Genomic DNA, 25,610 nt, shown 5'->3' on the forward strand with positions numbered 1-25,610 from the left:
ATGTCCACATCTTCTGCCATTTCTGTGGTAGTCAGACGATGTCCCGGATCAACACAGCCTTCACTTTGGAAATGATCTGGTTGTTTCAGCCTGTCAATCGCCGCTTGGAGTGCGGCGCGCTCTCAGCCGCTGTGGGCAGTCTTTAAACCGGCTGTAACACTCCTTAATTTGTGTGATCCCCATAAAATCGTCCCTGAAAGCCATCTGAATTTTCCGAATGGTGTCCACCTGGCTGTCTCTCACAGTTTCTGGAAAAATTTGATGCAGCAAAGCTCCAAATCGTTCAGACATTTTACTCGCAATAAAAATCCGACGAGGGGGGTGGACCACTGCTCACACAAAGCCTGCTCACAGGCGAATGACGCAACCGACAGGCGTGAAAAAACTCACGCATGCGCACGAAGGTTCAAGCTTGGCTGATGTAATCAAACGTGATTCAAATCCATATGGTTTTTGCAAAAAATAAAAAGGTCGGATAGTTTTCTAACAGACCTCGTATTTAGCATTTGTTCGTTCAGTTTTTTAAAGTATCGGATCGTGACTCGGTATCAGCAGATACTCAAAATCAGATGACTCGGAATCGAATCGGAGCCAAAAAAAAACCTGATCGGGACATCCCTAATTGAAAATGTGTTTTTACAAATCTGTATCCAGTGGTCAGGGTCAGAGGTGAGGAGGAAGTCCACCCTCCATTTTAAGCTGGGTAAATATAAAGCAGTGTCCACGCATGATATTAACTCATATACCTTAGACAAGGTTTTCTTTATTGGGAGGAGGTTCTTGATGTCTGTCACTAATGTGGGTGGTTCTGGCGGGCACTGATGCATCTGAATTTTTGACATCACAGCATGCTTTACTTGATGGTAATGAATAAAATTTCCTCCTATAATTCCAAACCTCTGCATCAAGTTGTTAAAGTAAACCTGCATTGAAATAAATGCAGTCAGATCTTTGGACCAAAAAATGACTTACATTTACACATAAGATCCTTCTGAATGTAGTAAAGTAAATCTGCAAGCCCAGATCTGTCATTCAACGGAGAAATCTTAATTTAAAAATGAGAAATTTACAGCTAAAATTTAGCCCTCCGCAAAACTGTCATCACATCCGGGACGCTGCCGAGACGTCAGGGAAAAGACCCTATCCCAGCATGCACTGCGCGCGCCAACTGTAATTTGTGGATTTACGTCAGTTTGCATCTGCAACATTTTCTTGTCTTATACGGAAGGATCTACTTTTTTAAAACTTCATATTGTCTTGCGGCACGTTTGGTGAGTACACTTTTCTTTTATTTGTGCTTGAAAATTATTTTGGGGGACATTTTCATACGCCCGTTCGATTGAGCGGTGTCGCATTGAAAATCTACTGTCTTTCGCCTCCGGTGTTACCGTCGCAGGGTACGGAGGCGGGACCCGCAAAGAATCCAAGTCATTAAAAAGATATAAACCTCTCTCAGCGGCCACGGAGCTCTGCGGCTCCGATTACCGAGACATGCGGCGCTGCGGAAAGTCTGTCCTTGCAGCTACAGGTGTCACCGTATTCTCTGGACTTTTGCCAAGTTGGCTGCACCTCCATTCGGTAGACAGGGACGTGGTGCCGGCTGCACAGCAGACACGGGGGTGATGTGAGTGGCCCGTTTCGGCATTTATCGAACACGCAGACTCAGTAAGCAGATCGGAGGCAGAGAGCGAGGTGTCGGGGAAGAACGTCGCCCGCTGTCGATGTCGCCGCTGATCTGAGCATGCAGAGCTGTATCTCACATTCATTGCAGCTTACTTTTGGATGCTGAAACCAGGATGTGTATAACAGTAACATTACTAACAGATAAAATCAATTTCAATGCGGGATCGGACTGAAGGCAGGAGCGCTCCGTCTTCTGCTGGACGTCACTGCAATGTCCCGGATGTACAAACAGTTTTCGCCGAGGGCCAAATTTTAGCTGCAAATTTTTCATTTTTAAATGAAGATTTCTCCGCTGAATTACAAATTTGGGTTTGCAGATTTACTTTACTGCATTCATAAGGGTCTTATAAATACATATCAGCTATTTCTTTCTGAGATCTGACCACATTTATTTCAATGCAGGTCTACTTTAAATGGTATAAACCTTTTATTTTGAAAGAGGTGATGAAGGTGAGTGATTCCTTTCTGTTCCCATCTGCTGACATGACGAGTTGCTTTATTGATCTTAAAGTCTTGGTTGTGGCAAATAGGAGCATCTATACAGATTTCCATTAGTGAGTCTGTAATTTCTAAGGTTTTCCACCAGGCAGTCAAAGTGGAAGAAATCAATGGACTTTTAAAACATTTATGGCATTTAATGGAAGTAGTAATAAAGGATAAATCTGAGAGTTTGATGTTGTTACATTCTAACTCTTCTAATTCAATTCAGGAGCTGTGGACTGGATCGGGATGAATCCATTTAATCAAATATTGTATCTGGTTAGCCAGATAATAATGTAGTAAATTTGGTGCTTCCAGACCCCCTTGAGATTTATTTTTCTGAAGAGTAGCGAGACTAATTTTAGCTTTTATTTTTCCAGTAAAACTTTGAAATGGCCGAATCTAAAGTCTGAAACCATTTGACTATGGGCTTGAATGGAATCATTGAAAAAAGATAATTAATTAATGGTAATATTTTCATTTTGATAGTTGCTATCCGTCCTAATAAGGAGATGGGGAGGTTGTTCCATTGTTTCAAATCATTACAGATTTTGTCAGTGAGTGGGGCGAAGTTCAAATGGGTCAACTCTGTTGTGGTTCAATCTGTGTTGGGGTTCTAATCTCCCCTTTGTTAATCTGTTACTAGCTCTGATCTGTCTTCTTCCATCTCTTTAGGTTATCTTTATATTTTCCAGTTTTTGTCTGTCATGTTCTGTCTGTCTCAATAGTTTTTGTCATTTCCTTCTGTCATTTCCAGCTGTATCACTCCTTGTCAATTTCATCCTTTTTTTCTTGTCTTGTATTCTTTGCATTGGCCCTTTATCACCTTTCAGTGTCTTGCACTCTCTGCTTCCCTCTAGTGACCCTCTAGTTTTTTTTCCTCACCAGTCTTGGTCTCTGTAACAGCCACATGGGGTGTGCAGCCAGTACATTCTGAGTGCCGGTCCAAAGCCTGGATAAATGAGGGTTGCGTCAGGAAGGGCATCCGGCATAAAACAAGCCAACCCAACTATGCAGACTCAGAATCGAATTCCCATATCGGATCGGTCGCAGCCCGGGTTAACAACGTCCGCCACCAGTGCTATTGCCCAACAGGGTGCTGGTGGAAATTGGGCTACTGCTGGGCGAAGACGACAAAGAAGAGGAGGAAAACGTTGCCACAAACAGCGGGAGAAGAGGAAAACTAGAAGGGTGGAAATGAGAATGGGGACTTTGAATGTTGGTAGTATGACTGGTAAAGGGAGAGAGCTGGCTGATATGATGGAGAGGAGAAAGGTAGACATAGTGTGTGCAAGAGACCAAGTGGAAGGGAAGTAAGAGCAGGAGCATCGGCAGTGGGTACAAGTTGTTGTACCATGGTGAGGACAGGAAGAGAAATGGTGTTGGGGTCATTTTAAAGGAAGAGTATGTTAAAAGTGTGTTGGAGGTTAAGCGAGTGTCTGACAGGGTGATGAGTGTGAAGTTGGAAATTGAAGGGGTGATGATGAATATCATCAGTGCATATGCCCCACAGGTAGGTTGTGAGATGAAGGAGAAAGAAGATTTCTGGAGTGTATTAGATGAGGTGGTGGAGAGTGTGCCCAAGCATGAAAGAGTGGTGATAGGAGCAGACTTCAATGGGCATGTTGGTGAAGGGAACAGAGGTGATGAGGAAGTAATGGGTAGATATGGTATCAAGGATAGGAATGGGGAAGGACAGATGGTAGTTGATTTTTCAAAAAGGATGGAAATGGCTGTGGTGAATACCTACTTTAAGAAAAGGGAGGAGCACAGGGTAACATATAAGAGTGGAGGAAGGTGCACACAGGTGGACTACATTCTTTATAGGAGATGCAAGCTAAAAGAAATCACAGACTGTAAGGTGGTAGCAGGAGAGAGTGTCACTAGACAGCATAGGATGGTTGTTTGTAGGATGACTTTAGAGGTAAAGAAGAAGAAGAGAGTGAGAGCTCAACAAAGGATCAGATGGTGGAAGCTGAAGGAGGAAGACTGTTGTGTGAAATTTAGCGAGCAGGTGAGAGAAGCACTAGTTGGAGGGGAAGCAATTTTGGACAACTGGAAAAGTACTGCAGATGTGGTGAGGGAGACAGCTAGGGCAGTACTGGGTATGACATCTGGACAGTGGAAGGAAGACAAGGAGACTTGGTGGTGGAATGAAGAGGTCTAGGAAAGCACAAGGAGAAAGAGGTTGGCGAAAAAGTTTTGGGATAGTCTGAGAGATGAAGAAAGTAGACAAGAGTACAAGGAGATGCGGTGTAAGGCAAGAAGAGAAGTGGCAAAAGCAAAGGAAAAGGCATATTGCGAGCTGTACAAGAAGTTGAATAGTAAGGAAGGAGATAAGGACTTGTACCGATTGGCCAGACAAAGGGACAGAGCTGGAAAGGATGTGCAGCAGGTTAGGGTGGTAAAAGATGCACATGGTAATGTGCTGACAAGTGAGGAGTGTGTGCTGAGAAGGTGGAGGGAATATTTTGAAGAGTTGATGAATAAAGAAAATGAGCGAGAGAAAAGGCTGGATGATGTGGCGAGAGTAAATCAGGAAGTAAAAGAGATAAGCAAGGAAGAAGTGAGGGCTGCTATGAAGAGGATGAAGAGTGGAAAGGCAGTTGGTCCAGATGACATTCCAATGGAGGCATGGAAATGTCTAGGAGAGATGGCAGTAGAGTTTCTAACCAGATTGTTTAATAAAATCTTGGAAAGTGAGAGGATGCCTGCCAGCTTGCACTTGACCGAGACGGACGCACTTTTCTCTTCTCCCTCCCTCCTTATCTTTCCTGCTTTTGTGGCGTGTTGTCTGTGAGGCTGCAGCTTTGCTCTTCTGGAAACGACAAAAATGGATCTGTTAAAGTGGTCTCTGAACGCAACTGACACTATTTTTTCTACAAGACATTCGGGAGCGGAGGACCCGACCTGTCCTGCTGGGACGCATGTGATGGGTTACGTGATGGACTCGTGGAGGAGATGGCAGGTCATGTGCCTTTACATGCTTTCTGTGGAGGACGTCGAAGATGTGTACATATTCGGCTTGGTGGTGACCGGCTTTCTGATGTGTGGTGCGGGCACTCTGCTGGTTTACCGGAAAATCAAGAAAGTGGAAGCAGCTTTGATTGGTCCTTCCAGGCTGCCCTATATGATTGATTCGATTGGGAAGGCAGTGGCTGCGCAGTCGGCGGGGGTTAACCGCGCGTTGGAAAACATCTCGAGCAAGATCACAGCCCTGGAAACCCGCTATGATCGTCTGTGAAGACCACACTCTACATTCAGATGCATTGAGAGCCACTCTGTTCTCAGAACTGTGGAATCTTTCAGGCGTCTGCTAATCTGGCTATTCATTTGGCTTCCCCAAATACAGCTGCCCTTCAAGGTCGCTGTGATAAAAACCTCCTCAGAAGATCAACACTTAGCCTCGCTCCCTGGTCTTCCCCCCCTCCCCTCAGCTTCTCCAGCTCTGACGTTAACTGTGTTAGAACTGTCCAGGACTACTCAGACTGCGCAGGGCTGTTCCCTCCCCCCTCCAGGACTGTCGGACAAGGCCGTTGCCGGCGCCGAACAGGCTGCCTCCGGAGTGTTCTGATAAACTGGTCCTTTCAAATCTCGGTTGTCGTCCTGTGTCCTTGTTTTGTCTTTGTGATTATTGTTTTTCTGTGCTGATGGGATTTTTTTTTTCCTCACTGCCGCTGTGTAATGCAGCAGCTATGAGGGTTTTTTTTTTCTTCTCCTTTTCCCTCGTGTTTTGCTTTCATATATATGTTTTATGTACCGGGCCGGCCTATGTGTTGTGTGTGTGTGTTGTTTGTTATGGGTCGGTGTTGGTTTGCTCAGCCCTGCTGTTGACCAAGGCAGGGATGTACATCTGGAGCTGGTCCCCGGGCGCCTAATTGGCGACCTCCGCTCCTACTGGCAAATAGGATTGGGTTAAATGCAGTAGCCACATTTCATTGTGCAGGGAGATGTTCTTCTGTACTGTGCATATGACAATAAATTTCTCTGAAGTGTGCTGGTTCCTATTTTCAAGAACAAGGGTGATGTGCAGAGCTGCAGTAACTACAGAGGCATAAAGCTGATCAGCCACAGCATGAAGTTATGGGAAAGAGTAGTAGAAGCTAGGCTTAGAAAACAGGTGAAGATCTGTGAGCAGCAACATGTGTGTTTGTGGACTTAGAAAAAGCTTATGATAGGGTGCCAAGAGAAGAGTTGTGGCATTGTATGAGGAAGTCTGGAGTGGCAGAGAAGTATGTTAGGGTAGTGCAGGACATGTACAAGAATAGTGTGACAGCGGTGAGATGCGCAGTCGGAATGACAGACTCATTCAAGGTGGAGGTGGGATTACACCAAGGATCAGCTCTGAGTCCTTTCTTGTTTGCAGTGGTGATGGACAGGTTGACAGATGAGATCAGACAGGAGTCCCCCTGGACTATGATGTTTGCAGATGACATTGTGATCTGTAGTGAGAGTAGAGAGCAAGTTGAGTCTAGTCTGGAGAAGTGGAGATATGCTTTGGAGAGAAGGGGAATGAAAGTCAGTAGAAACAAGACTGAGTACATGTGTGTGAACGAGAGGGAGCCCAGTGGAATAGTGCAGTTACAAGGAGTAGAAGTGGTGAAAGTAGATGAGTTTAAATATTTGGGGTCAACTGTTCAAAGTAATGGAGAGTGTGGTAGAGAGGTGAAGAAGAGAGTGCAGGCAGGGTGGAGTGGGTGGAGAAAGGTGGCAGGAGTGATTTGTGACCGAAGAATATCAGCAAGAGTGAAGGGGAAAGTTTACAAAACAGTAGTGAGACCAGCTATGTTGTATGGTTTAGAGACAGTGGCACTAACAAAAAGACAGGAGGCAGAGCTGGAGGTGGCAGAGCTGAAGATGTTGAGATTCTCTTTGGGAGTGACAAGAATGGACAAGATTAGGAATGAACATATCAGAGGGACAGCTCAGGTGGGACGGTTTGGAGACAAAGTCAGAGAGGCGAGATTGAGACGGTTTGGACATGTACAGAGGAGGGACCCAGGGTATATAGGGAGAAGGATGCTGAGGATGGAGCCACCAGGCAGGAGGAGAAGAGGGAGAAGACATGCAGGTGGTTGGTGTGACAGAGGAAGATACAGAGGACAGGGTGAGATGGAAACGATTGATCTGCTATGGCAACCCCTAACGGGAACAGCCGGAAGACAAAGAAGAGTCTTGGTCTCTGTCTTTGAATTACTTCCATCTAGTGTTTGTTTGTAGTCATACACATAATTAGGGCTGAGCTTTTCCACCTGTTATGTCTACAGCTGCTCTCTGATTTGTTTGTCTATTTAAAAGGGCGTGGTTCATCTTGAGTTGTGGATCCATTGCATTAGTGTATGTTTGGAGGGAGTTGGTGGATGGTGTATTTCCTGTTGCCACTAAATAGTGAGTATTTGCCTAGTTTTTTGAACTCTGGAGTTGAACCCATTTATGAAGCAAGAGATTTTTTCTGAGTTTACTCCTGTCTCTGAGTTCATACCTTTTGTAAGAAGAAAGGACTATTTTTGGTAAACCCAGTCATTGAGTTGGACTTCCACGTCTAAGAAATTAGAGACATTTCTAAGTTGAACAGAACCTGAGTTTTTTCCCATTTGAAGCTGTCTCTTCAGTTGTGTCTCCTGTTGTTAAAGACTCCAGAATTAACTTCCATCTAAGGAGAAAGACTTCTCAGTTGGGCTTACTCTTATGAAGAAACTAAATATCAGTTTGATTCTGTCTGTGTGACTTTCACCATCTTGAAGAAAGGAGATTTGTTAAGTTTGAGTTCTGTTTGCCACGCCCTTTCCATGAAAGATGTTTCTATTCCTTCTCACTTTTCCTTAAGAGTTGTCCACTCCTTTAAGAAGATTTCCTGAGTTGGTCCACACCTTCTAAGAAGAGGATTTCCTGAGTTGCCCTACACTGTTATGAAGATTGCTCCTCTGTTTATTCATGCCAGTGTCAAGACTGTTCTGTCGTTAAATTCTGAGTTGGTGTAACTCACCTGAGTGAATAAACTGTTATCTATCCTCACCCTTGTGTCCAAGCTGCTCTGCATCCTGGGGTTCCACACTGTTTACCTAAGTCCTGGTTTCAGTTAGCTGCCATAACTCCTAACCATAACAAACTCTCCTAATTTAGAAGAGATGTTTATGCCTAGGTACTTAATATTGCCAGTGGGAAAGGTATAGTGTGGATCTTGAGGTGAAGGATTGCATGAATCCTCGGTTAAAGGAAGTATCATCAATTTTGACCAGTTAATAGAGTAATCTGATAGTTCTGAGAAAGCAGTGATCAGTTTAAATACTTCTTGTAGTGATTTTGAGGGTTCTTGGAGATATAGTATGATATCATCAGCATATAAATTGATTTTGTGGTCAGACATTGAAGAGTTGATACCCTTGATGTTGACGTTCTGACGTATTGCAGCCGCAAGTGTTCTATAAATATTGCAATAATAGCGGCGAGAGTGGGCAGCCTTGTCTAGTCCCTCTTTGCAAAGTGAAACTTTGAAAGGTAAACTCATTAGTTGTGACTGTGGCCTTTGGTGAGTTATATAGAGTTGTGATCCAATGAATAAATGATTCTCCAAAGCCAAATTTATGAAGTACTCTAATAAGAAAATTCCAACTGACTATCAAAGGCTTTTTCTGCATCCAGTGACACCACTATTGCCTTTGTATTGCTATGCTGTGATTTGTCAATGAGACTGAGAAGTCTTCTGACTTTATTGGTAGAACGTCGACCCTTAATAAACCCAGTTTGGTCCTTATGTATTATTGATGGCAATATTTTTTCCTAAGCGAGATGCCAATGCCTTAGCAAGGATTTTTACATCAGTATTTAATAATGAAAGCAGACAGTAATTAGAGGTCAGAGTAGGGTCTTTTTCTGGTTTCAATATGTTTTATTGCTGCAGTATTCATATCAGTGGGAATTTGACCTTTAGTCCAAATTTCTGAAACAGTCCTAAAGAAAGGTGGAGCCAGTATCTGCCAAAATGTTTCAGGAATTTGGGAGGAAAGCCATCTGCACCCGGAGCCCTGCCATTAGGCATTTTATTAAAAGCTGCATGTAGTTCTATGATAGTTACAGGAGTGTCTAATGATTCAGTGTGCTCTTTCGAAAGTTGAGGCAAATTTAGATTATCAAGGAATGACTGGATATCTACTGGATTAGGTGCATTCTCTGATGAATACAGATTACTATAACAGTTCTTACATATCTGATTAATTTCCTGTGGTGACTGTGTGTAATTTCCAGCTTGAACCAGGATAGATGTTATCCTTGATTTTTCCTTATTGCGTTGTAGTTGATTTGCCAGGAATTTACCTGATTATTATGTTCGAAATTATTATATCTAAGTCGTTGAATGAGGAACTCTGTTTTTTTCGATATAATATTGTCAAGTTGGAATTTTGCATTATTTAATTCAGACAGAGCTTGATCACTTGCATTTGCCGCATATGTTTGTTAAATGTTTAATTTTTTCTTCAAGGTCATTTTCTAATTTATGTTCCATTTTACTTTGATAAGAAGAATATGAAATAATTTCCCCCTAATTACTGCTTTTCCTGTTTCCCAAAGCAAAGAAGGAGAAACACTCAGCGAGTCATGTCTTTCTATAACGTCTGCCCACTCTTTCCTTATGATTTTGTCAAATTCACAGTCCTTTAAAAGTGAGGTGTTAAAGCGCCATGAGTGAGATGGTTTAATAGTGGATTCTATTTGTACGGAGAGTGACACAGGAGCATGATCGCTGATAGTGATGGAATGAATTTTAGAATTAATTTTGGGAGTTATAGAATTACTAGTTAGGAACAAGTCAATTCTAGAATGAGACAGATACATAGGATAGAAGAATGTGTATTCCTTTGTCAATGTATTTTTGATTCTCTTTGTTGTGATAGCATTAAATAACCTGGTCCTTTAGTCAACTTATAAAAACAATATAATAACTTGTCATAGTATGAACATGTGTGACATTTACAGAAAAAAGAAACGTGAGAAAATCAGTTTAGCATTCAGAGAGTTATGATTGAATAAATGTGCCGACACTTGATTGCGCTGCTAAACAGCACTGAGTGGAGCGGGTCAGATGGCTGGTCTAAGATGGCTCGTCAGTGCCAACAAGCAGTAGCAGTCGATGTGGCGTCTACACTTTATAATGTCTGTGTAAGCCCAGTCACACGGTGAAGGAGCTACTTTCAGTTTGTTTGTTTTTGTTTGACAAAAGTAATTTTTCCCATCCAGCAACATGAGTTCTGTGTCAGGTGATGTTCACAAAGTTTGGCAGAAAGTGTTCAGAACTAGAGGAGGGAAAATGGTGGTGGAAGAGTAGGACATTGTTAGCGTGGGCTGATGTTTTTACTACTGTACAGTGTTTTTTTTTTTTTTGTTTTTTTTTTAACAATTTATCTTGGCTAAACTTGACACCTACCATTTTGTTATTTAATTCTACTGTGTCATCCTTTTTTGTGCATAATGGTGACAAGTTTGAGAAAATATAAATATGAGATCTGTGGCCTCTAAGTCTGACCCTGCCTTGGAGCCAAATGCTAAAGATTCAGCACCGCCATTACCCAAGTCCACTGAGAAAGACCTCTCGACGCTGAAGGCGGACATTCTGATGTCAATTAAATCCAGTATCTCAGAGGTCATAAAGGCTGAAATGAAGGATGCTTTGGCAGAAGACCTTGGATTTATTAAGGGTGAACTACAGGTGCTGAGGGTGGAGGTGGCAAGCGGCACCATGGCCCTCCGTACTGACCTGGACCAGGTAAAAGTCAGCATCAAAGACGTGGAGGACGGCCTGTCCACCTGTTCAGTGGACGTGGATTCACTGCGCAGTGCCGTGGCTGAGATGAAAGTCAAGTGAAATGGACTCAAAAAGAAATCTGAAGACATGGAGGGGCGTGTGAGTGATGCAATCTGAGGATTATTGACATCCCCGAAACACCAGAGTTTAGCACTGCTACCACGATAGCTAAACTTTTCACGCAGTTGGAAAACACACCTTGCATTTATTATTTTCACGGCACGCCAGGCGGGAGGAAGATGGGAGGAAAGCCATGGGTCATCGTGGTGAAGCTGCATTATTTCCGGGAGTGGGTGGAGATACTGGAGCGATCGTGCAGCTGCAGACCGCTCTGGTACAGAGAGGCACCAGTTTTCATTGCACTGGGTTACACAGAGTGTGGCCAAAGCCCGGGCAGCTATCACCAAAGTCAAGAGGCTTCTTCACAACAGGCGGGATGTTCCTTACAGATTGTTTCCAGCCCGGCTCCATGTCACTCATGGAGAGGAAAACAGGGAGTTTACAGATCCAACCGCCGCCATGGAATATGTCCGAAAAAACATTATCTTCAAGTCGAGCAGAGACGACAGGAAGTGAAACCCCATTTCCATCACATCTACAGGTTTTATTAGCCTTTACAAGTGACTCATTTGTCCCGATGTATATTTCCTTCATTATTTTAATTACATACGAGGTCTGTTACAAAAGTATCCGACCTTTTTATTTTTTGCAAAAACCTAATTGATTTGAATCACGTGTGCTTGCATGAGCCAACCTTGAACCTTTGTGCACATGCGTGATTTTTTTTTTCACGCCTGTCGGTTGCGTCATTTGCTTGTAAGCAGCCTTTGTGTGAGGATGGGTGGAGTCTCTCGTCGTTTTTTCTTTGCAAGGAAATGGCGGAACGACTGGAGCAGCGGGACCGCATCAAATTTAGTCAGAAACTGGGCGACAGCCAGGTGGAAACCATTCGGATTATTCAGATGGCTTTCGGTGACGATCCTCTGGGCATCACACAGATTAAGGAGCGGTACAACCGGTTTAAAGACGTCTGCACAACGGTGGAGAGCGCGTCGCGCTCCAGTCGGCCATCAACACGCTGAAATGACCGGATCAATCCAAAGTGAATGCTGTGGTGATGTGGGACCATCGTGTGACTATCCAAGAAATTGTGGAAGAGGTGGACATCAGCACTTTTTCGGCACATTCCACTGTGACAGAAGATTTTGCCATGAAAAGAGTAGCAGCGAAATTCATGCCGATGGCTTTGGCACAAAGCTGATGGCGCAGCAAAAGCGCCACCGTGTTGAAGCCTCACAGGACATGTTGTGACATGCCCAGCTCGTCCACAATTTCTCGGATAGTCACACAACTGAAAAGCCACCAAAAGCCGTCTGAATCTTCCGAATGGTGGAAGAGCTGGGCATGTCACAACATGTTCTGTGAGACTTCAACACGGAGGCGCTTTTGTTCCGACATCAGCTTCTTTTCATGGCAAAATCTTCTGTCACAGTGGAATGTGCCGAAAAAGTGCTGATGTCCACCTCTTCCACAATTTCTCAGATCGTCACACGACGGTCCCACATCACCACAGCGTTTACTTTGGAATGATCCGGTCATTTCAGCATGTTGATGGCTAACCGGAGCGCGGCGCGCCCTCCACCGTTGTGCAGACATCTTTAAACCGGTTGTATCGCTCCTTAATCTGTGTGATGCCCAGAGGATCGTCACCGAAAGCCGTCTGAATAATCCGAATGGTTTCCACCTGGCTGTCGCCCAGTTTCTGACAAAATTTGATGCAGTTGCGCTGCTCCGGTCGTTCTGCCATTTCCTTGTAAAGAAAAAATGATGAGAGATTCCACCCATCCTCACACAAAGGCTGCTTACAAGCAAATGACGCAACCGACAGGCGTGAAAAAAATCACGCATGCGCACGAAGGTTCAAGGTTGGCTCATGCAAGCACACGTGATTCAAATCCATCAGGTTTTTGCAAATAATAAAAACGTCGGATACTTTTCTAACAGACCTCGTATAATACGTTCTTCCAGGATTATTCATGTTATTTATCTAATTACATTGTCATTTAGGCTGTTAAACATTTCCTCTTACGACTATTTCACTTGAGTGTTTTTCAGATTTAGATTAGTTTTTAATTCAGTTTACTACTTAGTTACTTTGTATTTCTTAATTAACGGGCAAAGCAGGAGCCCAGAGCAGCCAGAGTGTGTCCTTTCTTTTTCCTCAATACAAGCATTAATGTGTGGATTTATTTTCAAGTTGTTGCTGTTATCTCCATGTTCATGTGGGAGATACTGGGGTGGGACTAAACCGGATCCGTTTGTCTGTGGTGAACTTTTTGTTAGGCATCTCGTGATCTGTGTGTATCAGGTTTTCCTGATTATGACCAGTAGTATGAGAAACACTAGTTATCCTAATGGCTGTCTAGTTAACTGTGTGAGCTGGAATGTAAAATCTCTGAACAATCCACTAAAATTTCATAAAATTGAGTTATTAAAAGCAACTGAGAGCTGTTGTTGCCTTTTGACAAGAGACACATGTTCGCTCTGCAGATAGTATGCATCTAAGAACAAAATGGTCCGGTCAGGTATTTCAATCTAAATCCAGGCGAGTAGCCATCATGACTGGTCAGCAAGTACAATTTACAGCGTCTCTTGTCCACTCAGACACAGCTGGACGTTATGTGGTTGCAGTAGATAAATTATACACTCTCCCAGTGATCTTCGTCTTGGTCTACGGACCAAACTGGGACGATAACATATTTTTAACTCTCTTCTCAAATTTGCCAACTATATCATTACACAGTCTTCTGATAGGTGGTGATATTAACTGTGTTCTTTCATCACTCGACCGTAGTGCTGTGGGGAAGATTAATCTCACCAAGTCTGATCATACAATCAACTCTTTTCTAAAAATTTGTGGCGTAGCTGATGTGTGGCGCTTTCCCAATCCTACCTCAAGAGTATCCCCATTCTTCTCCCTGATTCACAAGTCATACTCTTGGATTGATAATATCTTCCTTGATAAGCATGTTTTGCTGTTAGTGATAGAGTGTGAATATGGAGCAATAGTCAAATCAGATCATGGACCTCTCATTATGAAGCTGATAATCCCAGTAACACACTCTATTTACCATCCCTGGTGCCTTATTCCTTGACATTCTCAGTGACCTTGACCTTGGATTACACAAACGACCCCATAAATGAACTTCCCAAACCCAAACTCATTTAATGCAAACATTTAACCCAAACTCATTTAATGAGCATTTTTCAATTTCTCTGCTCCAGAATTTGACCCTGGGAGGGCAACATATGAATTTTAAAAAAGTCTGAATAACTGAAATATACGGAAAAGTTCCGCCAGACGGACAATAAATCTTTGATATCTGGATGATGGTTGATGATGCCCCATAGTCAGTTTTTCAAACCACGTGCTTCTAGATGGGCAGTAATGCCTCAAATTTGGGCATTTTTACTATATATTTTAATGTCGGGTTAGAGATTTCAGGCTGTTTTGACATTAAAATTTAAATGGACCAAAACAAGTAAAATGTTGCCTGGTGGAAAAACGAACTTTACCATGCTTAATCAATCTATTTGAAAGGAAAATGTGAATCCGAGTAGGGCCATGGGGACAACTACATAGGCAGCTGCCTGATTTTACATGGACAACTCATTAAATACCATTAGCTTTTGTGATGCATGTCAATATATCCAAGATTGTGCTTGTTTTTATTTTGATTCCTGCTCAACTTAAAAAAAAAAAAAAAATCTGTTTGTGAGCCGGTTTAGAAGGAGTGGGAGGGTTATTTAAGTTTGTGTGTGTCTGTCAAACAGAGGAAGAGGGAGAGCGAGAGTGAGAGCGAGCAGGGGAGCGAGAGCAAGAGCGAGCGGGGGAGCGCGAGCGGGGGAGAGGGAGAGAGAGCGAGAGAGTGAGACCGAGCGGGAGAGAGAGCGAGAGAGAGAGAGAGCGAGAGAGCGAGCGAGAGAGAGAGCGAGAGAGAGAGAGAGCGAGAGAGCGAGCGGAGAGCGAGCGAGAGAGCGAGCGAGAGAGAGGCGAGAGAGAGAGAGAGCGAGAGAGCGAGCGAGAGAGCGAGCGAGAGAGCGAGAGAGAGCGAGAGAGAGCGAGAGAGAGCGAGAGAGAGCGAGAGAGAGCGAGAGAGAGCGAGAGAGAGCGCGAGCGAGAGAGAGAGCGAGAGAGAGAGCGAGAGAGAGAGCGAGAGAGAGAGCGAGAGAGAGAGCGGGAGAGAGAGGGCTAACAGGAAAATGAGCAGGAATCACAGACAGCAGTAAATAGATTGTCGGCAGGAAATGTAGAGTCGCCTGGATTTAAACAGGTAGGAACTTTTTGAAGCTTCCATGAGAGCCATAGTTTACTGCTTTAATATAAACACTGTGCAAAATGTTTCAGTGAACTAAATTATTGTCCACGTGGCTAATATTGAAAACTAGCTTTTCTTTTCTGCCAAGATGAAAAAGCAGTTTAAGAACCAGAGAAATCAGCTGACAAGGAACACATTAATAAATGACAAAAGGACAGACTGGTGATTTACTCTTTATTTGTGAGGAAATCAGACATTTTATTGAAATGGGCGGTCTGACCAGTGTAATATTTGGCCGAGTTTGTACAAATGCCCTTCGCCCTGTAGACAGAATTTCACACAGGGTCCTCAGACGTGCAAATACTGTGTATTTCGTTTAGGGTGGCCCAGTGGTTTAATTTCTGCTGAATGACATTTTGTGTTTATTTTTGTATCTTTGCAGCATTATCATGTTTAGCAGATATCGGCAGCCTGAAGACAATAGGTCCAGTTCATCCACGGTGACCAACCACAGTTTATAATAACCACACCAGCGCCACCTGTCATGAAAACCACCTCCCAGTTTGGTATGAGGTAATTTCCCCTCCTGTTACAGGACTAAGCAGAGTACCAGTGATCCCCACCCAGTACCGCAGCACATTGCAGACCTTCAGCTGCCTCTGCACTACAAGCAAACCACCACCAGCCAGCCATTTCTTCTTCACGACAGCAGCACAGATGCTACACGACTTCTGGTATTTTCTGCTGAAGCTGATTTATATCTCCTTACATGTTAATCACTGGTTCATGGATGAAAATTTCGAAATTGTGTTAGAAATATTTTTCCCAACTCTACACAATCCACACTTTGATTAACGGCCAGGTTGTCTCTTGCGTCTATGCTCTGCTTGCACGGCCTGAGGAGCTCCAGCCAGTAGTCGACTACTTTGAGGACCCCTTCATCAGTTGTCCAGGTCGGAGAAACCGCAGTGACCCAGTTTTCGACCTTGCTATCTGGAACGTATCAACCAGAATGCAGGAATGGCTGCCATGCACAAACAACAGTATAGAACGCTGGCACTCCCACCCACATGGCTGCTAATGTCAGCTGTCATCACCCGAACATCTGGGTGTTCTTAGATATACTAAAGAATGAACAAACAATGAACAGAGTCATTGTCGCAGTTGGGAGCTGGCAAGCCTGCCTCAGCACAGTGCCAAGTGTACCAGGACACCACCCGCAGAATTCAAACCATCGGGGCGGACACCCGACAGACAGATTGCTTGGACTTCTTCTGCGTTATTGCCCGCAATTTGCAGCTATAAACAATGTCCTAAAAAAAATTATATTTTTGCAAATAGTATTGTCATTTTTTCATGCTTGTTTTGTAAATATTTAGTTACAAATAAACTAGTTATAAATGTATGCTGATGATTTTATTACGTCCTTGGCGATGTAATAAAATCAACAGCATTTATTTATTTGTCTGTTAACAGGATTACATCAAAACGACTGTAGAGATTTTGAAGACATTTTCACCACAGATGCATATTAGGCCACGAAAGAACCCATTAGATATTGGAGGTGATCTGGATTCTGGATCAAGTTTCACTTTATATAGGCTTTGAAGGTTTACTTCAAAACTACTTCACTGATTCTCACTAATCTCACAAGGGATAGATATTAGGCCATGGAAGACTCCATTATATTTTGGATATGATCCGGACCCGAATCTGGATTCTGGATCAAGATTTCACTTTATACAAGCGAAGCTCGCTCATGGTGTCCCAAACAGGAAATGCCAAATTTGGAGTCCACAGTGAAACAGGAAATGTCAAATGTTGAACACTTCCTGGATCGAAAATAGAGAAGATCTCATGGAATCTTGTGGGAATTCAGTGACAAGTTCAGACTGAAACAGGAAGTGTCAAATTTGGAGTCCACAGTGAAACAGGAAATCAAATCTGTTTACCTTTACAAATATATATATATATTTTTAATAATTTCCCCTAGTTTTGATCTGTTTTTAGAATTAACCTGTTCTTTGCCATGTTGTTTTTGCTGTTGTTTTAAATCATCTGTAAGGTTTCTGTGTAACTTTTTGTTTGTTTCTTTAAAAAAAAAGTCAAATGTTGAACACTTCCTGGATCGACACTTCGTGGTTTGACAATAGACAAGATCGAGAATTCAGTGGCAAGTCGAGACTGTACAGGAAGTGCTAAATTTTGAGTCCAGAGTGAAAAAGGAAATGTCAAATGTTGAACACTTCATGGCATGGGTGGAGCTTTGATTGGACACCCGGATGATTGACATGTCACAGCACCCCATATCTGGCTGAAAAGAGCCATTTTGAATTCTGTGACACATACTGACCGCTAAGTTCCTCCTATACAGTAGATGGCACTGTGTACCACAAAAAGTTCTAATACACCTTAGGGCAGGGGTGGCCAAGTTCGGTCCTTGAACTTGGCCATTAGAAAGGCTTGGTCCTCGAAAAGCTCATTAGAAGTCTGCTAACGAGTCTTTCATTGGATTCAGGTGTGTTGGAGCAGGGAGACAATGTATTTTATGCCAGAAATGAGGTACAGGTTGTTAAAAGCGGCATTTCTCCTTTAAGTCAGGTTGACGTGTGTGTGTGTATTATATATATAATATATATATATATGAGGTCTGTTAGAAAAGTATCCAACCTTTTTATTTTTTTTCAAAAACCATATGGATTTGAATGACAAAAACTCCTGTAACAGTGGAATGTGCCGTTCATTTCTAAACTAGACGCTGTCTTGATCCGGTATGTCGTCTGACTAGCACAGGAATTGTGAAAAGACGTAGACATCAGCATTTTTTCGGCACATTTAGACAGACGTGCGGAGGAGTTCTGCGCGTCGCGGTGGAGCTGCATGGTGCAAAGCAACGCCGTGATGAAGCCTTCCAGGACATGTTGGGGCAGGTCCAGCTCATGCACAATCACAATCGGATAATCACACGACTGAAAAGCAACCGACAGCCGTCTGAAAGCTGTCCTGTGAGACCAACACCGAGGTGGTTTTGTCCCGCATAATGAACGGCTCCGTGGCGCGTCCCTCTGCTTTTCTTTCCATGAAAAAAACTCCTGTAACAGTGGAATGTGCCGAAAAAGTGCTGATGTCCACGACTTCTGCCTTTTTGTGAAAGTCAGACGAGGTCCCGGATCAACAAAGCCTTCACGTTGGAAATGATCTGGTTGTTTCAGCCGGGTCTGAGCATGTCGATTGGCGCTGGAAGCGCGCCGCGCTGTCAGCAGTTGTGGGCCGTCCTTAAAGCGGCAGCAACACTCCTTAATCTGTATAATCCCCATAAAATCGTCCCTGAAAGCCATATTAATTTTCCGAACGGTGTCCACCTGGAGGTCTCTCACAGTTTCTGGAAAAAAATTGATGCAGCAAAGCTCCAAATCGTTCAGACAATTATTCGCAATAAAAAAACGACGAGAGGTGTGGACCACTGCTCACACAAAGCCTGCTCACAGGCGAATGACGCAACCGACAGGCGTGAAAAAACTCACGTATGCGCATGAAGGTTCAAGCTTGGCTGATGCAATCACACGTGATTCAAATCCATATGGTTTTTGAAAAAAATAAAAAGGTCGGATACTTTTCTAACAGACCTCGTATATATATATGTGTGTGTGTGTGTGTATATATATATATGTGTATATATATATATGTATGTATGTGTGTGTGTGTTTCTCTGGTGATTTTAGAGTAAGAAAACTAGCAGGCAGCAGCTGATCCATACTCTGTTGGCTTATATGAGATGTAACGTGCTGTTCTTGAGTGTTTCTCAATTGTTCTCAAAAATATTGGAACACTTGGTATTTCACACATTTTAATTTGATTCGCCTTTTCAAATACAAAAAAATCTAAAATTATCTTCCTTAAACTCAAACTGAAAGCAAATCTCTACAACTTGACATAAATTAATTAAAGATATAAAATCCAGCTTCCTGATGAAGTGGTGTCAAGGAGGATTTTCTTAAAAAGAAGACCTGATAGTTCAGCTACAATTAGACAGAAAGTACATCTGAGATGAAAGCCTAGATCTGATGTTTTGGTGAAAGAAAATTTTGTATTTCTTCATAACTGATGTAAATAAAATCCAAGACATATTCAGTGACTTGGAAATGTTCATGTAACCATCCTCTGACTTGTCTGAAGTGGCAATAAAACTGATCATTACTTACAGGTATTATAACAAAGCATCACATTACATAAGTAACCCATCATCTTGGCTTTTACATTTTTAATTAATTTATATAAACTCTTAGAGATTTGCTTTCAGTTTGAGTTTAAGGAAGATCATTTTAGATTTGTTTTATTCTTGATATTTTTTGTATTTCTTGTATTTGAAATGGCTTACTTTTGGAAGGCAATGTATCCTAACTTTATGATGAGTGCAAAATGAGTGTATTACTACTGTTTTGTTTAAGAATGTTTAACTTTGTGTGAAATCACAGTCATATTGTATATCATATCAATAGAGATATAATATTTGGCTTCAAGACTGAGATATGCTAATTTGGCCATATTGTGCATCCCTACTGTCAACTAGCTGAAAATTGTGAATATGAATTTACATCTACATTTTTTTAAAAATGCTTAAAGTGGCAGGGAGTTAAGAGGGCTGTAGTTAGGGGGAAGGCTTTTAGCCATGCTAATGCTCCCCATAAGCATTTACTGGAAAAAAAAATCTGAAGGACCTAAATGACATGGTGAGAGCTAAAGAGCTTCACTCATTCATGTCCGTGAAATACACATATTATGAGTGACGCGTAGCAGTGCGAAGCTTACTCATGGTACACTGCGTCCCATACAGGAAGCTCCAAATTTTGAGTCCACAGTGAAACAGGAAATGTCAAATGTTGAACATTTCCTGGATCGACACATCATTTTTTTTCTAAAATTATCTTCCATAAACGCAAACTGAAAGCAAATCTACAAAATTTGATATAAATTGATTCAAAATATAAAATCTAGCTTCCTGGTGAAGTGGTGTTAGAGGAGGATTTTCTTAAAAAGAAGACCTGAAAGTTCAGCTAAAATTTGCCAGAAAGTACACTCTAGATTTGATGTTTTGGTGAAAGCAAGTTTTGTATTTCTTCATAATTGACATAAATAAAGTTTAAGATATATTCAGTGACTTGGAAATATTCATGTATCCATCCCCTGAGCTGTCTGACAAAAACCAGCAACAAAACTGATTGTTATTTACAGGTATTTTACTAAAGCATAGCATTTTTTACTGTATGTAACCCATCATCTTGGCTTTTATATTTTTAATTAATTTATATCAAGTTTTAGTGATTTGCCTTCAGTTTGAGTTTAAGTAAGATCATTTAGGAAATTTTTGTTTTTTATATTTTTTTGGTTGGTAACTCTGAGGAAGGGGCATGTTTGGTCCTAATCTGTCTTGCATGGTCTGACTCAAGCTCCCCCTCTATACCCATTTGTGGGTTGGCTGGAACGTAGGCGGAGAACGAACTCAGACACTCAGAGAGCAACACTCTGAGCTTCAGAATGGCTCTGCAGAAAACCTATGGGTGACAACACAGAGGGTTTGTCCAGTACATATACGAGGTCTATTAGAAAAGTATCCAACCTTATTATTTTTTTCAAAAACCATATGGATTTGAATCACGTGTGATTGCGTCAGACAAGCTTGAACCCTCGTGCGCATGCGTGAGTTTTTCCACGCCTGTCGGTTGTGTCATTCGCCTGTGAGCAGGCTTTGAGTGAGGAGTGGTCCACCCCCTCAGCGGATTTTCATTGTCAGGAAATGGCGGAATGATTTGGGCTTTTTTTCCGTCAGAATTTTTTCAGAAACTGTTAGAGACTGGCACCTGGAAACCATTCGAAAAATTTATCTGGCTTTCGGTGAAAATTTTATGGGCTTCACAGAGAATAAGGACTGTTACTACAGCTTTAAGGACAGCTTTAAGGACGCTCGGTGCGCCGTGCTCCGTGCCGCCATCGAGAGCCACAAACCACCGGATCATTTCTAAATGGATGGCTCTGTGGATCCGGGACTGTCGTGTGCACTTTCTCTGGTTATCACAAGAGTTGGACATCAACCATTTTCCGGCAGATTTCACTTTTAACAAGAGATTTTGTCATGGAAAGCCGAGCGGAGGCTTCGCGCGTCACGACCGATTTGCTGATGGAGCGAGACAAAGGAACACCTCCATTTTGGTCTCACACGACGGCTTTAAGATGGCGTTCAGACAGGTGTCGGTGGTTTTTCCATCGAGTGATTATCCGAGAAATTGTGGATGTGCCTGGACATGCCAGAACATGTCCCATGAGGCTTCATCACGGCATTGCTGTGCGCCATGCGGCACTGCCACGACGCACAAAGCCTCTGCTCCTCTTTCCATGACAAAATCTCCTGTAACAGTGGAATGTGCCGTTCATTTCTAAACTGGACGCTATGTTTTATCCGGGACGTCATCTGACTAGCACAGGAATTGTGAAAAGACGTGGACATCAGCACTTTTTCGGCACATTGAGACAGACGTGCGGAGGAATTCCGCGCGTCGCGGTGGTGCCGCATGGCGCAAAGCAACGCCGTGATGAAGCCTCACAGGACATGTTCTGGCATGTCCAGGCACATCCACAATTTCTCGGATAATCACTCGATGGAAAAACCACCGACAGCTGTCTGAACGCCATCTCAAAGCCGTCCTGTGAGACCAAAACGGAGGTGTTCCTTTGTCTCGCTCCATCAGCAAATCGGTCGTGACGCGCGAAGCCTCTGCTCGGCTTTCCATGACAAAATCTCGTTAAAAGTGAAATCTGCCGGAAAATGGTTGATGTCCAGCTCTTGTGATAACCAGAGAAAGTGCACACGATGGTCTCGGATCCACAGAGCCATCCGTTTAGAAATGATCCGGTGGTTTGTGGCTCTCGATGGCGGCACGGAGCGCGGCGCGCCGAGTGTCCTTAAAGCCGTCCTTAAAGCTGTAGTAATAGTCCTTATTCTCTGTGAAGCCCGTAAAATTTTCCCCGAAAGCCAGATAAATTTTTCAAATGGTTTCCAGCTGCCAGTCTCTAACAGTTTCTGAAAAAATTCTGATGGAAAAAAAGCCCAAATCATTCCACCATTTCCTGACAATGAAAATCCGCCGAGGGGGCTGGACACTCCTCACTCAAAGCCTGCTCACAGGCGAATGACACAACCGATAGGTGTGGAAAAACTCACGCATGCGCACGAGGGTTCAAGCTTGTCTGACGCAATCACACGTGATTCAAATCCATATGGTTTTTGAAAAAAATAATAAGGTCGGACTCTTTTCTAATAGACCTCGTAGAGTGTTTGAGTAGAATGAAAACCATATAATGAAGAGAAAGATGAAGCAATGACGCACCACAATAACAACAGGAAATTTTGAGGAAAAAGAAGAAAAAATGCCAGTGTGCAATCACACATTTAGAACGTGTCACCACACTGCTCCACAGTGTTGTTACTGGAATTGGCAAAGACAATTTCTTGTTGTCGGGTGGTCATAGACAAGTCATTGCTGATCTGATGTCTACCTGAGTAAACTTTTCAACCCTTCAGGTTTCCAAAATGTATGCAGTCAAGTATGTGAATAACAGCCCTTTGGACACATGCTGAAAATAAAGTATGAACAGATACCAAGAGTTTTGGTGCCATGTACCTGGTGCCTGGGACTTTGTCTCAGCCGGGTTTCTTCCCATCCTGGGGAGGAAAACACAAAGAAAGTGTGGAGTAAAGTTTCAGGTATGATAACAACATCTGATTATTAAATCAGAGTAAGATACATTTGCTCACTCTGTCTTGGGAACCACAGAGTTCCTTAGTTTGCTCTCAAGATCTCCAAAGAAGCCCTTCATGTCAGTCTTGGGGTTGTTTTTAAGGAGGAACCCAGCAGCAATCTTTTTCCCAGACAACCAGGAGTTGGCCTTCTTAACGTAAGAGTCAAACGTGACTGAAGGAACTCGGCGATCAAGAAGTTCTGAGGGAGAACACGGGGACTTTCCTGAATGAGAACAGAACACAAAAAAGGCATGTACTTTCACACACCATCATTTGTTTTTCAAATCATCATATTTTTTAAATAAAATAGCATCAGATCATTTCAGTTTTTTTTTAAACAATGAACAATTTATACAACTCAAACAGATTTATTTTGTTGGTGGGAGTGTAGACCATCTTTGGTTTAAGACAAAGACTAACTGCAAAAAAAAGAGAGAGTGCTCCCATCTCTCACTCAAAATGTAGGTGAGAGGCCCTTGGAGGGAAAAAAATGTTCATGACCTCACAATGCACACAGGGCTGCAGTGCCTAGAGGGGGATCTGGGATCTCCCCCTGGCAATTTTGAACTATTACATGCAATCAGGTGCAATTCATAAGCTAAATGTGATATTTCTCAGCCCTACTTTCTTGCTCATTTTAGTCATAAAAAGTACATGTATGTTATGTGTCGGACGCAGCTCGGAGAACCGACCAGCGTTTGAAGGACCCAGTATGAAATAAGCAGAGCACGGTACAAAGGCTAACTGAATTTAATACATAACAGTGATACAAAAATAACAGGATGTGCGGTCTGGCGTGGTGCGCTCCCAGCAGCGCTAACGGTCCGGAGCCAGAAGCTGTTCGGACCCAAGGACCCCGCCGACACCCCCCAGGTGGCCGCAACAAACAGAGTCTGTGAAAGAAGGAACCATTATGTGAGTCCACACTCTACACACAGAGAGAACACTTAAAGGTGTACAAACAGCAAACACTTCCTGGCTTGATTACTAATCAGCTTCCCAACCTGCAGGCATGGAACATCCAGTTCACAAAACTCCACTGCAGTGGAAGCCGATACATGACTAACATACAGCTCAATATAATAAAGGTGTGAGGGACACCACATTTACTGACTGTATAAATGTTAGTCACAAAATCTAACGTACCTCAGGAAGTGTGCTGACGAGCGTGAGACCTCACCCCCTCCTCTTTCACAGACCGTGCATCAAACCCTGGACGTTCTCTGCATCCACTGATGATGAGATGGCTCCCGAGACGACGATCTCACCCGTCTGGTCACAAGGTCGAGTCTCTGGCAAATACACACTGTATACTCCAGTCTTAAATGCCACCATGTTCCAATCCATATAGATGCACCTCAGCTGTGAGTCCTGACGAGCCGCAGGTGATCAGGGTGAGGTCCTGATAACCTCAGCAACACAGCCACTCAGTCCCAAATGCAAGCCACCTGGAAGGAAAAACAAAAGACAGAAACAAAAAGGCAGCCAGGCCCCCCAGCCATACAACAATGTACCTGTATTGATGACAGGCCTATAATACAGTCAGTCACATGAATTAGAATATAGTGTTATTTCTACTTCAAAAAAAAAAAAGAAAAAAATTTAAATGGATTGTTCGTGTTTGATCTGAACACTTACTAAAACAGTTGGTCTCAGCAAGTTGTGCTTTTTATAACAACTGATGGTGTCTTAACATTAGTTAGTTTTGTCATCTGTTTTTTAATTTAGTTTTAGTCATGTGTCAAATGTCCTTATTGGTTATTGTCATTCACATACAGGTTGCTGATTTCCTCCTATCTAAAGGTATAGAAATGGATTTAAATAACATTGAAGCGTGCCACCCTCTGCCCCGGAGAAATGACGGTGATAAACGAACCGTCATCATGAGATTCATCAACAGAAAACACAAAACAGCACTGTTAAAACAAGGAAGAAAACTGAAAGGGACAAACGTATTCATCAATGAACATCTCACCAAACGGAATGCCGACATCGCCAGGAAAGCACGCTTCTTAAAGAAACAGGGAAAAATCCAGCACACATGGACTTCAAACTGTAAAATATTCATCAAACTGAACGGATCACCAGAACAAGCAAAAGTCATGGCAATAAGGAACATCGAGGAGCTGGACAAATATGAACAATAGGTATGAGGACTCAAACACATCACAGCACCATGATGCAGACTGGAGCAACCCACTCATCCACATCATCTACACCCGGAGACAAGAGAGACATAATGACTAAGGATAATGATCCGTTTATTTCTGCCCAGGAGCTCTGTCTAGATACATTTAATTATAATAACTCTGCTAACCACCCCTTCGAATCTGAAAATGATCCTGATACCTTTTTCAGTGAGAATATTGTGAGACAGTGCAAATATTTTACAGAAGAACAATTCAAAAATTATAAAATCAATGATGAAAAATTTTCAATTATACATTTCAACAGCAGAAGTCTTTCTCGTAATCTGTCCACTATTAATGATTGTTTGAAAACATCCAAAAAACGTTTTTCAGTTATTGCAATT

At 42.7% G+C, this 25,610-nt stretch overlaps 1 protein-coding gene across 3 annotated transcripts in view; it reads right to left on the reverse strand.

Moving 5' to 3' along the window:
• kiaa0513 (KIAA0513 ortholog) overlaps window positions 1–25,610 on the reverse strand; it is a 261,844-nt gene that overhangs the window by 96,538 nt on the left and 139,696 nt on the right. For all 3 annotated transcript variants that reach the window (XM_034175730.1, XM_034175729.1, XM_034175731.1), the window contains 2 exons: window positions 23,093–23,300; window positions 22,959–22,999 (listed from right to left, as the gene is read on the reverse strand). In XM_034175730.1, the coding sequence (XP_034031621.1) occupies window positions 22,959–22,999; window positions 23,093–23,300 (249 nt within the window). The remainder of the gene's footprint in view (window positions 1–22,958; window positions 23,000–23,092; window positions 23,301–25,610) is intronic.

Source organism: Thalassophryne amazonica, chromosome 8 (assembly GCF_902500255.1).
Source record: "Thalassophryne amazonica chromosome 8, fThaAma1.1, whole genome shotgun sequence".
Lineage (NCBI taxonomy): Eukaryota > Metazoa > Chordata > Actinopteri > Batrachoidiformes > Batrachoididae > Thalassophryne > Thalassophryne amazonica.